This window comes from Rhinopithecus roxellana, chromosome 21, assembly GCF_007565055.1.
Source record: "Rhinopithecus roxellana isolate Shanxi Qingling chromosome 21, ASM756505v1, whole genome shotgun sequence".
Lineage (NCBI taxonomy): Eukaryota > Metazoa > Chordata > Mammalia > Primates > Cercopithecidae > Rhinopithecus > Rhinopithecus roxellana.
The window spans coordinates 17,171,846-17,187,209 of record NC_044569.1 but is presented as its reverse complement, the minus strand read 5'-3'; the positions used below and the strand labels follow the sequence as shown (position 1 = coordinate 17,187,209).

The 15,364-nt window shown below is 44.3% G+C and overlaps 1 protein-coding gene across 1 annotated transcript in view; it reads right to left on the bottom strand.

The window, feature by feature from the left end:
* The window catches only part of MOCOS (molybdenum cofactor sulfurase), a 59,670-nt gene that overhangs the window by 25,769 nt on the left and 18,537 nt on the right, over window positions 1-15,364 (bottom strand). The window contains exons 7-9 of the mRNA XM_010362694.1: window positions 7,853-7,969; window positions 5,388-5,852; window positions 3,694-3,856 (exon numbers count right to left, since the gene is read on the bottom strand). Of these exons, the coding sequence (XP_010360996.1) occupies window positions 3,694-3,856; window positions 5,388-5,852; window positions 7,853-7,969 (745 nt within the window). The remainder of the gene's footprint in view (window positions 1-3,693; window positions 3,857-5,387; window positions 5,853-7,852; window positions 7,970-15,364) is intronic.

Here is a 15,364-nt window from a genome sequence, read left to right as displayed (position 1 = left end):
AAAAGCGAATACTTGACCCTGCTGGTGGGAATGTAAACTATTAAAACCACTATGGAAAACAATACGGAGTTTCCTTAGAGAACTAAAAGTAGAACTACCATTTGATCCAGCAACCCTACTACTGGGTATCTACCCAGAGGAAAAGAAGTCATTATACAAAAAAGACACTTGCACACATATGTTTATAGCAGCACAATTCACAATTGCAAAACTGTGGAAACATGGAGAGACCTCATCCTTTTTTTAACTTTTAAGTTCCGGGGTACAAGTGCAGGTTTCTTACATAGGTAAACTTGTGTTATGGGGGTTTGTTATACAGATTATTTCATCACCCGGGTATTAAGCCTAATATTCATTAGTTATTTTTCCTGATCCTCCCCATCCTCCCACCCTCCACCCTCCTGTAGGTCTCAGTGTCTATTGTTCCCCTCTATGTGTCCATGTGTTCTCATCATTTAGCTCCCATTTATAAGTGAGAACATGTGGTATTTGGTTTTCTGTTCCTGTGCTGGTTTGCTAAGGTTAATGGCCTCCAGCTTCAACTATGTCCCTGAAAAAGACATGATCTCATTCTTTTTTTTTTTTTTTTGAGATGGAGTCTCACTCTGTCTCTCAGACTGGAGTGCAGTGGCGCGATCTCCGCTCACTGCAAGCTCCGTCGCCTCCCAGGTTCACGCCATTCTCCTGCCTCAGCCTCCCGAGAAGCTGGGACTACAGGCGCCCACCACCACGCCCAGCTAATTTTTTTTTTTTTTTTTGTATTTTTAGTAGAAACGGGGTTTCACCATGTTCACCAGGATGGTCTCGATCTCCTGACCTTGTGATCCGCCCTCCTCGGCCTCCCAAAGTGCTGGGATTACAGGCGTGAGCCACCGCGCCCGGCCAATCTCATTCTTTTTTATGGCTGCATAGTATTCCATGGTGTATATGTACCACATAACATAAACAAACAGTAAACAACAGTAAACAAACAAAAAAACCCAAATAACCTAATTTAAAAATGGGTTATTGGCCAGGCGCAGTGGCTCATGCCTGTAATCCCAGCACTTTGGGAGGCTGAGGCGGGCAAATCACGAGGTCAGGAGATCGAGACCATCCTGGCTAACACGGTGAAACCCCGTCTCTACCAAAAATACGAAAATTAGCCGGGTGTGGTGGCAGGGGCCTGCAGTCCCAGCTACTCAGAAGGCTGAGGCAGGAGAATGGTGTGAACCTGGGAGGCGGAGCTTGCAGTGAGCCGAGATCGTGCCACTGCACTCCAGCCTGGGCGACAGAGTGAGACTCCATCTCAAAAAAAAAAAAAAAAACAGGTTAAAGATCTGAATAGGTATTTCTCCAAAGAAGATGTACTAATGGTCAATGTGTATATGGAAAATGCTTAACATCACTAACAATCAGGGAAATGCAAATTAAAATCAAAATGAGATATCACTCTACACCTGTCAGGATGGCTATTGTCAAAAGAAAACAAACAAAAACAAGACAGTAAGTGTTGGTGAGAATGTGGAAAAACATGAGCCCTTGCAACCACTGGTGGGTATGCAAAAATTTTCAGTTAATATGAAAAACAATATTGAGATTCCTTCGAAAATTAAAAATAGAACTACCATATGATCCAGTGATCCCACTTCTGGGTACTTATCCAAAATAATTTCAATCAGGATGCTGAAGAGATATTAGCACCTCCAGTGTTCATTGCAGCTCTATTTCCAATAGCCAAGATATGGATACAATCTAAATGTCCATTAAGAGATAAGTAAAGTAAATGTGGTATAGTCATTCTATTGAATACTATTCAATCTTAAAAGAGATTCTGCAATATGTAACAACAGACAATTTTAAAAACTGGGATACTGGGGCCGGCACAGTGGCTTATGCTTATAATCCCAGCACTTTGGGAGGTCAAGGTGGGCAGATCACCTGAGGTTGGGAGTTCAAGACCAGCCTGACCAACATGGAGAAACCCTGTCTCTACTAAAAATACAAAATTAGGCAGGCGTGGTACTGCATGCCTGCAATCCCAGCTACTCGGGAGGCTGAGGCAGGAGAATCGCTTGAACCCAGGAGGCAGAGTTTGCAGTGAGCAGAAATCATGTCATTGCATTCCAGCCTGGACAACAAGAGCAAAACTCTATCTCAAAAAAAAAAAAAAAAAAAAAATGGGGGGGCATGGGATATCAAGACTCATTCTCTAACTCTAATAATAACACTGGCCTCTTGGTTCAAGGAAAAATAAACCACGGGAACAGAATAGAACACTTACAGCCAAGAAACACAATCATGAATATGTGGAAATGTTATATATCACAAAAGTACAACTACAAGTTAGGGAGGAAATGGGAATGTTCTAAAAATGTAAGTGGGATGGGGAAGGAGGAGGAGTGAGACTCAGGAGAGGTCCACAGGAAATTTCTGCTATATCTGTAATGTTGTTTATCTTTTTTAAACCCAGCACCACAACTGCTATGTTATGTTTTATGTATGTATTGTGTGTGTATGTATGTATGTATATATGTATGCATGTTTAAAAAGAAAAAGGAAGAGGAGGAGGAGGACCTAAAGGAAATGTGGCCAAATGTTAAGATTTGCTAAAATTGAATCCTGTAGTTGTATATTATTCTTTAATATCTGTGCTGCCCAACACTGTAGCATAGCTACACATAGCTATTTAAATTAATTAAAATCAAGTAAAATTTAAAATTCAGTTCTAGTGTCCCACTAGCCACATTTCAATAGTCACATGTGACTGGTGGCCACTAAACTGGGCAAGGTATAGTTTGAACATTTTCATCATCACAGAAAGTTCTACTGAACAGAGAGGGCCTATACTTTTCTATAGGTTTGATCATTCATATCATTCATAATAAAAATCAACAAGGATAAATTAAAGCCTGCAGTATACATGATGAGTGAAGAAAATAAAAGAAACTTAAGTAAAAAGGACATCATCTCATTCATATAAAGTTTATACCTCTTTGAGACATCATCATCTTCTGTCGCCCAGGCTGGAGTGCAGTGGTGCGATCTGGGCTCACTGCAACCTCCACCTCCAGGGCTCAAGCAATTCTCCTGCCTCAGCCTCCCGAGTACCTGAGTAGCTGGGATCACAGGTACATGCCACCATGCCCAACTTATTTTCGTATTTTTGTATTTTTAGTAGAGAAGGGGTTTCATCATGTTGGCCAGGCTGGTCTCAAACTTTTGACCTCGAGTGATCTGCCCACCTCCGCCTTCCAAAGTGCTGGGATTACAGGCGTAAGCCACTGCACATGGCCCCTCTTTACTGTCTGATTGGACTGTCAGATCTTTATCTCTCCCGAAATTTCCCAAAACCAAAGGGGAACAAACTCTTTGTTGCATTTCCTAGACACTATTTCCCTTACTTTCAGGTTATTTTACCCAGTTTTTCCCTTGAGACAAGGTCTTGCTCTGTCGCCCAGGCTGGAATGCAGTGGCACGATCTCAGTTCACTGCAACTTCCACCTCCCGGGTTCAAGTGCTTCTTGTGCCTCAGTCTCCTGAGTAGCTGGGACGTGCCACCACACCCAGGATAACTTTTTATTTTTTTATAGAGATGAGGTCTCACTGTATTGTCCAGGCTGTTGGGTTATTCTAACATTTGGTAGAGTATTTCATATGAGTATAAAAACTGCTCTCAGGAGCTGCTCTGTGAAAATGAAGTGGTTTTCCCACCTTTGGCTTTGATGACCATGATCCTTTGCTGCAGGTCGATGAAGGGCTGGATCAGGCAGAGCCGCGGTTCCTGCTTCTGACTCAGGCAAACACCGTTGTGATTCACAACCATCCAGCTCCGGTCATATAGCAGCCCTTGGTTTCCTACAGGCCACCTGGTCACCTAAACAAAAAGGTAGACGTGTCTTAGGCCAGGGCTCCCCAAAGATGGTCTTCACCTATTTGTACAGTGGCTACACAAACACAGATGGACTTCATGAATTCAGCACCTACTCTGGAAGTAAGAAAGGGAGGAAGAGAAGCAACTAAAACAAAGAGGACAATGCAAAGGAGATGACATGGGAGCTGGATATCTCCCATTCAGCCTCCAGGTCCACACTCCACCCTTCTCCACTTCAAGCCATGTTTTAAGTAGGTAATGTTTTAAGTAGGTAACTTTTAACAAATGTTAAGATTTGAGTACAAGAGTGCAGTGAAAAGCAAGCCTCCTTTCCCAGCTGGCTCCAGCTGTGGCTCTTTTTTTTTTTTTTTTTTTCCTGTTGTTTTGTTTGTTTGAAGACGGAATCTTGCTCTCTTGCCCAGGCTGGAGTGTAGTGGTACAATCTCGGCTCACTGAAACCTCTGCTTCCTGGGCTTAAGCTATTCTCCTGTCTCAGCCTCCTGAGTAGCTGGGATTACAGGCACCTGCCACCATGCCCGGCTAATTTTTGTATTTTAAGTAAAGACAGCGTTTCACCATGTTAGCCAGGCTGGTCTCAAACTCCTGACCTCCGGGAGACACATCTCATTCATTTGTCCCAATGTTGGTGATGTCAACTTTTGTCACTTGGTTAACATGGGGTCTATTAGGTTTCTCCATTGTAAAATTCATCACTAAGTAGGTGGTACTTACTAATTAATAAGTATTTTATGGAGAGATATTTTCAGAATATGCAGATATCCTGTTACTTAACAAATTTTCATTCATTCGATTTAGCATCTATTGATAACTATTGCCTAAACCAATTATTGGCACGATGGTTGCAAAGTGGTTTTTAAAATTCTATCATTGATTTATTAGTTGGTATTCTATAGCAGGGTTGAGCTTCTTCTCTATTTATTCGCTAATTCATTTTTACTTTCTACTGGACTCATGGACTCCTGTGTTGCTCAAATGCTCACCACTCATCACTATCAGTACTTATTTTGATGTACATATTGCCAAAAACTTGGCCAACAGGAGCTCCTTCAAGCTGACTCCTGTGTCCTTTTGACATATCTTCAGGTCACCTGGGCAAAGTGCTTAACCTCAAAACCCTCAGGCTCCATATCTATAAAATAGGGATAATATTACTATCCACCTCATATTTCACCATTTTAAGGATCCAATGAAACAAATAAACACATACAATGCTTCAGCACACAGCCAGCACACACATTCAGTGAAAGTTACAGCTATAATCAATAAGAGCAATGACACAGTCACCACTCAGAAACAGGGTCCTCTCAGGAATCCCCATGAACAGAGTCATGTTCGAAAGTCAACACAGACCAAGAAGGGAAGAGTGAGAACGGCTTTTCTCACCACAACACTCTGATGAATGATTTTGATTTTCTTCATGCTTTTCTTCACTTTATCAAAAAATAGAGAGAGAGAGAGAGAATAATAAAATAAATAAAGAGAAGACTTTCTATGCTGCTGTGAAAGTCCTTACCTCAAACGCAGCACAGGATTTGATTGGATAGATGTAAAGGTTGGTGACAACAAGTGGCCCAAGGGCCCCCTCCAGGACTCCTGCAGCTTTCTCTGAAGGAGTGTGCTGGGTTCTGGCGACGTCACACACAGGTGGGGCCACAGGCACAGCATTTACAGTAGTAGATGAGTTGTTCGAAACCCCAGAGCCTGTGAGGGCATCTTCCTGAGGCAAGAGGCTATGTCTGCCCATGACAGCAGGTATAACGTCAGCCTGGCTCTCTGCTGATGGGGCTCCAGCCTCCTCGGTATCAGCATGGGCCTGAGGGACAGTCCAGTCCCCTGATGAGTGCAGGCGGGTGTCTATGATGAACCTAAGAAAGGCCTGGACATCATCCAGCGTTGACATGTATCCAAATGAAATCCTCACAGATCCTGTGGGCTGCCCATCTATGAGGTCCATATTGTCCCCACAGACATGACCAGCCTAGGATAAGAGGGAAGTGCATCAGCCAGAGTGACCCCTTTCTCATAGAGACATTGCAAACAGTTTGACAAAATAAATTTTGTTAATTTTAAAATTAACCCAGGAAAACAGAACTGCAACATTAATATGCACTGTGCATCTGAGACATAGCTCAGCTCTCTACACGCAGGGGACAACTTTCTGGATCTCATTTTGCTCAACTGTAAATTGGGACCACTATCAATCTCAAGGGGCCCTTAAAAAGTTTAACAGAAATACTTCATGGAAAGCATTTACCTAGAGCCAGGCACAGGGCTGGCTCACAGAGGGGTCAAAACACAGACTAAGGTTTCAGAAGCACCAAGGGGTCAGCCTCAAGGTCTACCCGAGGCTGAGATGGGAGAAACATCACTGGTCACCCTCGTTAGCCTCTCAGTACTGAGGGGAGGCCTGCATCCCTGAGAGCTGCCCCTTGACAACAGGGAAAGGCAGAGATGCTTCCCCTGCAAATGACCAGCCTCGGGCCACTGTGAAGGCCAAGGTCAGCTTCAGTGCCTCTGCCGGGAGGTGGGGAAGAAAGACAGGAGAATCTCAGTCTCCGAGCCCAGCTGCCTGGTGTTGGTCACTGGTCAGCACAGTGCGTGGAGCAGCCCCGGACAAACCTCGGTGCTGGATCTGGGTCAGACACCCGAAGAAATGGAGCCACAGCATTCCATAGGACCAAATATTCTCTCTGGAGCTGTGTTTGTGTTCTGAGCCTCCCTCTCCCTCTATTTCTTCTCCTCCCTCTCCCCTATCTCCTCCCTCTCCTTCTCTCCTATCCCTCTTTCTTTTTAAACAAAACTTAGTTCATGGTTAGTTGAGATCTAGTATATACAATATTTCATGGCAACCAAAGGAAAATCAAATTAGAAACTCAAACCAATAAAGACTCTTTGCCACTCAAATTATTCCTAATGAAATGGTTCAAAACAGGCTACACCCTGAAGTAAAAAACCTCAGCCCGGGGGAGAGACACGGAGGGTGGGGATTCTGGGGGATGCAGAATCCCTGAAGCCCTAGAAGAATTCCACTCTGCACCCAACCCAGATGTCGGCTAACTCCAGCTTGGAGGCTGTACTTCAGGAGGGCTAAACCAGATAAGGACACATTCTTACACATCCCTTGTTAACACCCCTCTCTTGCCTTTAAATGGTTGGCAAAGTAAAAACCAAATCCAAAAGTCTGCTATAAAGATAATATCTTGAAGCATTTTCTTTTCTTTTCTTTCTGTTTTTTTTTTTTTTTTTTTTTTTTTTTTTTTTTTGAGACAGAGTTTCACGCTTGTTGCCCAGGCTGAAGTGTAATGGCACAGTCTCGGCTCAAGCAATTCTCCTGCCTCAGCCTCCTGAGTAGCTGGGATTACAGGCATGCGCCACCACACCTGGCTAATTTTATATTTTCAGTAGAGACAGGGTTTCTCCATGTTGGTCACACTGGTCATGAACTCCTTACCTCAGGTGACTCGCCTGCCTCGGCCTCCCAAAGTGCTGGGATTACAGGCATGAGCCACCGCAATTGGCTTTTTTTTTTTTTTTTTGAGACGGAGTCTTGCTCTGTCATCCAGGCTGGAGTGCAATGGTGTGATCTCGGCTCACTGCAACCTCTGCCTCCTGGGCTCAAGCAATTCTGCCTCAGCCTCCTGAGTAGCTAGGATTACAGGCACATGCCATCATGCCTGGCTAATTTTTGCATCTTTAGTAGAGATGGCGTTTCACCATGTTGGCCAGGCTGGTCTTGAACTCCTGACCTCAGGTGATCCACCTGCCTTGGCCTCCCAAAGTGCTGGGATTACAGGTGTGAGCCACCACAGCCGGCCTTCTTGAAGCATTTTCCATGTGTATTCCCTTTCCTTTGTACATGCACAGAGTAGGCGTGGAGAAATGAGTCTGCACAGCAGCCCCCACCCCAGACGCGCAGGCAGCAACAGGTGTTGTTGGGTCTCGCTGACTAGTGTCCGGACTGCAGAGCCCTGTACCAACCTGAAAATTCTTCCTGACCATCTCGTTGCTTATGCCCAGGTGCCTCTGGCAGGCCCCAGTGTTACAGAAGCAGCCAGTTCGCAGGTGGATGTTGTAAAGACTGGCCATTTTGTCCACCTGTGGATTTAATGTAACATGGAATGAGCTGTTACCAACGTGCAGTTTTACTCTAAGAGTTTCAGATCAGGATTTGGACCTCTCTTTCCTAATAATAAAATGATGATACAAGCCTGGAATTGTCCCCTAAAATGCCATGATCTATCATAGGTTAAACATTGTATAAAATGTTTCAGTGGGGCTGGAGACAGTGCCTTCTTGGCATCAGCTGCACAGGGTTGGACCACAGAGCGGGCCCCGTGAAGTGTTATTCGAGCAGCCCCGCCGCAGCTCGCAGCCTGGACTCCAGGTGTTACTGTGTCCATGCTGAGTGTGATTGATTTGCTTTTCCTACTTTTTCCAACTCTCGGTTTAATCATAGAATTACTTTTCAGTCCAGAAGTTCCCGAAGCTCTTTCCTGCCCTCTGGAGGCTCTGGGAGGTGGTTCACATTCACATGAGCCCCTGGGATGTTTGCCCCAGCTCCTCCAGGCTGTGAGTCAAGGACTCCATTCCCCCAAGGGCCTGGGGGCTCAGTGGGAGTCCTCACCCTGGGGCTCAGGCTGAATTCAGCGGGAAGAGTCACTGAACTGCATTCAGGAAAATAAACACATCTTCCTCAGCTGGGTGAGACTTTGAATTTTTCTCCCTGGAAAGTCACATGTGGGGTGGCCAGAGGTCACCATGTGGTCAGCCAGGGATCTTGGCTGGGCAACGATGCCTCCCACAGACCCTTATCAAGACCATGGCAGCCTTCACCTTGGCCATCTCCTCTGGTGCGTCAGTGAGAAGAAACCATTCTCTGGGTTGAATCGAGGGGCTTCAGATGAACAATTCTGTTTCTTCACCCTTGGCTATGGCCTACTGGCATGTAAACCTGCTAGTGAATTCAGGAGTCTCCCAGCTCTAAGGTGAGTCCTGGCAGCTCTACTGGGCCCAGCCAACTCCATCTCCAGAGTCAGGTTTCCCTTTACCAGGCAATTCCTAGGGAGACCCCCGACCCCCTGTCCAGCTCCCACCAGACTGAATTAGAGTCCGTGTGGCTGCCCCTCACCTGCTCCCCCATATTCACCATTCCAGTTACTTTTGCTATGAAGTAGGCCACCCCAAACTAAGGAGAATAAAACAACCACCCTTTTATGCAGCTCATGGCTACAGTGTGGGAAAAATTCAAACAGGGCACAGAGGAGATATCTCCTCTCTGTCTCAAAATGTCCAGAGTCTCAGCTAGGAAGACTGGAAGGCTGGGAGTAGTTTGGCATCTGGGGGTTGGGATCATCTGAAGATTCCTTTACTCCTGGGTCTTTGTGGTCCCCAGGCTGGAAGGTCTTCAGAATTAGGACCACCAGCCACAGTCCTGAGCTTGGCCTCTCCGTGTGGCTTGGCATCCTTGCAGCACGCACAGCAGCCTCAGAGAACAAGACAGTCGCTGACAGGGTAACTCCAGGCTCCAAACCTAGTGTCCCAGGGAACAAAGCCAACGTGGCATCACCTCTTCTGATCTAGCCTTAGAAGCCATGCAGTGCCACCCTCCCAGCACTCTGTTAGCTATGAGCGAGTCACAGATCAGCCCAGATTCTAGGAGAAGACCCATGCATCCCCAGCCCTCCATGGAGGAGTGTCAAAGTCGCATGGCAAAGTCCCATGGCAGCAGAAGACGCTGTTGCAGCCACACTTACTCTTTGTCCTAATTTCCCATTTATGCATCTGTCTCCTCTTGCCCTTAGCCCTGGGGAATCCCACACAGGCCCAGACTGTGCCCAGCCAGGTGAAGGACGTTGTTTGCTATGGCAAGATGAGCACAGCATTCAGGGAGGACTGAGAAACTGGCCCAGTAACAATGTGCTGGAGGCTCCCAGCCTGGGAGTCTTTGTGCCCAACATTTATTGAGCACTTACTTTATCCTGGGTGCTGTGCTAAGGGATGTATATATTGTATCTCATTTAATCCTTATATCAACACTATAATCAGGGTATATTGTTATCCCCATTTCATAATCTTGGAGGGCTTAACTTGCCCAAGTTCACAGAGCCGGCAAGAGGCAGACAGACTCTGAGTCCCCACTCTTAACCACCATGCAGAGTGACTTCCAATAGTAGGAGAATAAAATTAGAGGCCTGGATATACCAAAACAAGAACCCAAAGCCTTCTCATTGGCAGCTAAATTCTTTACACATCCCCTGATGAAAAAGAGACAGCCAAACTCAACTGAAGTTTCCGAAGGCCACCAAAATCCCTGTGGAAATTCCCACATCGTAAAGTTCCCTGAACCAGGAAAAAATCATAACTGCACTTGCTTGAACTGGCACAGTTAGTCATGCCTTAGCCACCGAATCCATTCACATGGTGAGCTTCCTCTACCAATGCATAGAGGGAGAAACTCATCCTGTGTCTAGCCCTGGGGAATGAGACTCCCCAGACACCTAGACACGCAGCCTCACGTCCTGGCGATTCCTCTCGTTGGAGGCTTCTTCTCCACCACCAATCCCATGCCCCTGCCACAGCACACACAATTCCTTTTTTTTTGAGACAAAGTCTTGATCTGTCACCCAGACTGGAGTGCAGTGGTGCGATCTCAGCTCATGGCAACCTCCACCTCTCGGGTTCAAGTGATTCTCCTGCCTCAGCCTCCTAAGTAACTGGGGTTACAGGTGTGTGCCACAACGCCCAGCTAATTTTTATATTTTTAGTAAAGACAGCGTTTTGCCATGTTGGCCAGGCTAGTCTCCAACTCCTGACCTCAGGTAATCTACCCACCTCGGCTTCCCAAAGTGCTGGGATTACAGGTGTGAGCCACCGTGCCCAGGCACATTTCCTTTTGATTCAAGAATAAAACTTATGTTATCAATGACCTAGAATAACATATTTAAGAAGGCAAACCTTTTGCCTCTGATGCATTTTCCACCTTCACCCCTCCAAAAGCATTAAAAATATTTTGCTTCTTAGTAATGTCAGGGCTGGTTCTGCCAGTACTGACAGCTGAGGGCATGGGGGCAAGGGGTCTGCACAGCGGCCATACCCAAGAGACCACCTGTGGCTGTACAGTGTCTGCCCCTGAACACCAGTGAGGACCAACATCTTCCCCAGGAGAACCTTCCCCAAGTGTATTCTTTAGAAAGTGTATGGCTATTCAGAAAAGTGGGGGAAAAGATTCCTTGGGAAATGAATTTTGTTTGGGAAATCTAGGGTTTAGCAAATGTGGATTGACTCCCTAACTCATTCTATAAGGACAGTATCATTTTAATACCAAAACATGGCAGAGATACAATGAAGAAAGAAAATTTCAGGCCAATACCCATGATGAACATAGACACAAAAATCCTCAACAAAATACTAACAAATCAAATCCAGCAGCATATTAAAGAGCTAATCCAGCCGGGTACAGTGGTGCACACCTGTAATTGCAGCACCTTGGGAGGCTGAGGTGGGCAGATTGATTGAGCTCAGGTGTTCAAGACCAGCCTGGGCAACATGACAAAACCCTGTTTCTACAAAAAATACCAAAAAATTAGCCAGGTGTCACTACTGGGTATCTACCCAAAGAAAACGTCATTATGTGGAAAAGACACACACACACACACACATTTATAGCAGCACAATTCACAATTGCAAAAATATGGAACCAACCTCAATGCCTATCAACCAATGAGTGGATAAAGAAAATGTGGCATATATACACCATGGAATACTACTCAGCCATAAAACGAAACAAACAATGGCCTTTGCAGCAACTTGAGTGGAGCTGGAGGCCATTATTCTAAATGACGTAACTCAGGAATGGAAAACCAAATATCATAGGTTCTCACTTATAAGTGGGAGCTAAGGTAAGAGGATTCAAAGGCATAAGAATGATATAATGGACTTTGGGGACTCAGTGGGGAAGGATGGGATGAGAGAGGGATAAAAGACTACATATTGGGTACTATGTGTACACTGCTTGGGTGATGGGTGCACCAAAATCTCAGAAAACACCACCAAAGAACTTATCCATGTAATCAAAAACCACCTGTACCACAGAAAACTATTAAAATAAATTAGCTGGGCATGGTGGCATGTTCCTGTAGTCCCAGCTACTCAGGAAGCTGAGGTGGGAGGATCACTTAAGCCAGGAAGGTCAAGGCTGCAGTGAACCAAGATCATGCCACTGAACTCCAGTCTGGGTGACAGAGTGAAACCTTATCTCCAAAAAAAAAAAAAGAAGAAGAAGAAGAAGAAAAAGCTAATCCACCATAATCCAGTAAGCTTTACTCCTGGGATGCAAAGCTGGTTCAACGTACAGAAATCAATATGTGTGATTTATCACATACACAGAACAAAAAACAAAAACCACATGATCATCTCAATAGACACAGAAAAGGCTTGTAACAAAACTCAGCATCCCTTCTGTTAAAAACTCAACAAACTAAGAATCCAAGGAGCATACATCAAAATAACAAGACCCATCTATGACAAAACCACACCCAACATCATACTGAATGGGCAAAAGCTGGAAGCACTTCCCTTGAAAACTGGCACAATATAAGGATGACCTCTCTCACCACTCCTTTTCAACTTAATACTGGAAGTCCTAGCCAGAGCAATTAGGCCAGAGAAACAAATAAAAGACATCCAAATATGAAGAGAAAAAGTCAAGCTATCTCTCTTCACTGATAACATGATTCCATACCTGGAAAATCCCATAATCTCTGCCCAGAGGCTCCTAGAACTAATAAACAACTTCAGTAAAGTTTCAGGATACAAAATCAATGCATGAAAATCAGTAGCACTTTTATACACAAATAATGGCCAAGTTGAAAGCTACATCAAGAATGCAATCCCATTTATGATAGCCACAAAAATAATAAAATACCTAGGAATCCACCTTACCAGGGGGGATATCTACAATGAGAATTACAGAATACTGCTAAAAGAAATCGGACACCACGCAAACAAACAGAAAAACATTCCATACTCATGGATAGGAAGAATCAGTATTGTTAAGATGGCCATACTGCCCAAAGCAATTTACAGAGTCAATGATATTCCTTTCAAACTACCAATGTCATTTTTCATGGAATTAGAAAAAAAACTACTCTAAAATTCATATGGAACCAAAAAAGAGCCCAAATAGCCAAAGCAATCCTAAGCAAAAGAATAAAGCTGAAGGCATCACACTACATGACATCAAACTACACTACAAGGCTATAGTAATCAAAACAGCATGGTTCTAGCACAAAAACAGACACATAAATCAATGGAAAAGGTTAGAGAACCCAGAAATAAAGCCACACACCTACAACCATCAGATCTTTGACAAAGTAGACAATAACAAGCAATGGGGAAAAGACTCCCTATTCAATAAATGGTGCTGGGATAACTGGCTATCGATATGCAGAAGATTGAAACTGGACCCTTTCCTATCACCACATACAAAAATAAACTCAAGATAGATTAAAGACTTAAATGTAAAACCTAAAAGTATAAAAATCCTAGAAGAAAACCTAGGAAATACCATTCTGGACATAGGCCTTGAGAAAGATTTCATGATGAAGACTCCAAAAGCAATTGCAACAAAAGCAAAAATTGACAAATGAGGCCTAACTAAACTAACAAACATCTGCACAGCAAAAGAAGCTATCAACAGAGTAAACAGATAACCTACAGAATGAGAGAAAATATTTGCAAACTATGCATCTAATAAAGGTCTAATATCTGGAAGCTACAAGGAACTTAAACAAATCAACAAGCAAAAAACAAACAACTCCATTAAAAATGGGCAAAGAACATGAACACTTACCAAAAGATGACATATATGCAGCCAATAGCATATGAAAAAATGTTCGACATCATTAATCATGAGAGAAATGCAAATTAAAACCACAGCAAGATACCATCTCACACCAGTTGGAATAGCTATTATTAAAAAGTCAAAAATTAACATATGCTGGTGAGGTTGTGGATTAAAAGAAACACTTATACACTGCTAGTGGGAATGTAAATTAGCTCAGCCACTGTGGAAAGCAGTCTGGAGATTTCTAAAAGAATTAAAAATCGAACTACCATTGGCCGGGCATGGTGGTTCATGCCTGTAATCCCAGCACTTTGGGAGGCTAAGGCGGGTGGATCACATGAGGCCAAGAGTTTGAGACCAGCCTGGTCAACATGGTGAAACCCTGTCTCTACTAAAAATACAAAAATTAACCATGTGTGGTGGTGCACATCTGTAATCCCAGCTACTAGGGAGGCTGAGGCAGGAGAATCACTTGAACCCAGGAGGTGGAAGTTGCAGTGAGCTGAGATTGCGCCACTGCACTCCAGCTTGGGCGACAAAGCGAGATTGTCTCAAACAAACAAACAAACACACAAACAGAACTACCACTGAATCCAGCCATCCCAATTCCTTAATTAAATTACTGGGGTATACCTAAAGGAATATAAGTCATCCTACCATAAAGGCAAACGCACACATATCTTCATTGCAGCATTTTCTCAACAGCAAGGACATGGAATCAACCTATATGCACATCAGTGGTAGACTGGTTAAAGAAAATGTGGTACATATACACCCTGGGACACTACACAGCCACAAAAAAAAATGAAACCAGTCCTTTGTAGCAACATGGTGCAGCTGGAGGCCATTATCCTAAGTGAATTAACATAGAAACAGGAAAGTAAATACTGCATGTTCCCACTTATAAGTGGGAGCTAAACATTGAGTATACATGGACACAAAGAAGAAAACCACAGACACTGGGGCCTACTTAAGGGTAGAAGGTGGGAGGAGGGGAAAATTGAGAAACTATCTATCAGGTACCCATGTAACAGGCCTGCACATGTATCCCCTGAACTGAAAATAAAAGTTTGAAGAACGCCAGGCACAGTGGCTCATGTCTGTAATCCCAGCACTTTGGGAGGCTGAGACAGGCAGACCGCCTGAGGTCAGGAGTTCAAGACCAGCCTGACCAACATGGTGAAACCCCATCTCTACTAAAATACAAAAATTAGCCAGGCATGGTGGCGCACACCTGTAGTCCCGGCTATTCGGAAGGCTGAGGTGGGAGAATCACTTGAACCCAAGAGGTGGAGGTTGCAGTGAGCCAAGATCACGCCACTGCACTCCAGTCTGGGTGACAGAGTAAGAGCAAGACCCCATCTCAAAAAAAAAAAAAAGTTGGGAAAAAATAAAAATAAAAATAAAGAGCCAGGTACCTCCCTCGCCCTCTCTCTTGCTTCCTCTCTGGCGGCACATACCAGTTCACATTTGCCTTCCTCCACGAGTAGAAGCAAACTAAGGTGTTCACCAATGCCCAGTCTTCCATCAACAGAACCATGAGCCAAATAAACCTTTTTTCTTTGTTAAAAACAAAATGTGGGCCAGGCACAGTGGCTCACACCTATAATCCCAGCACTTTGGGATGCCAATACAGGTGGATCACT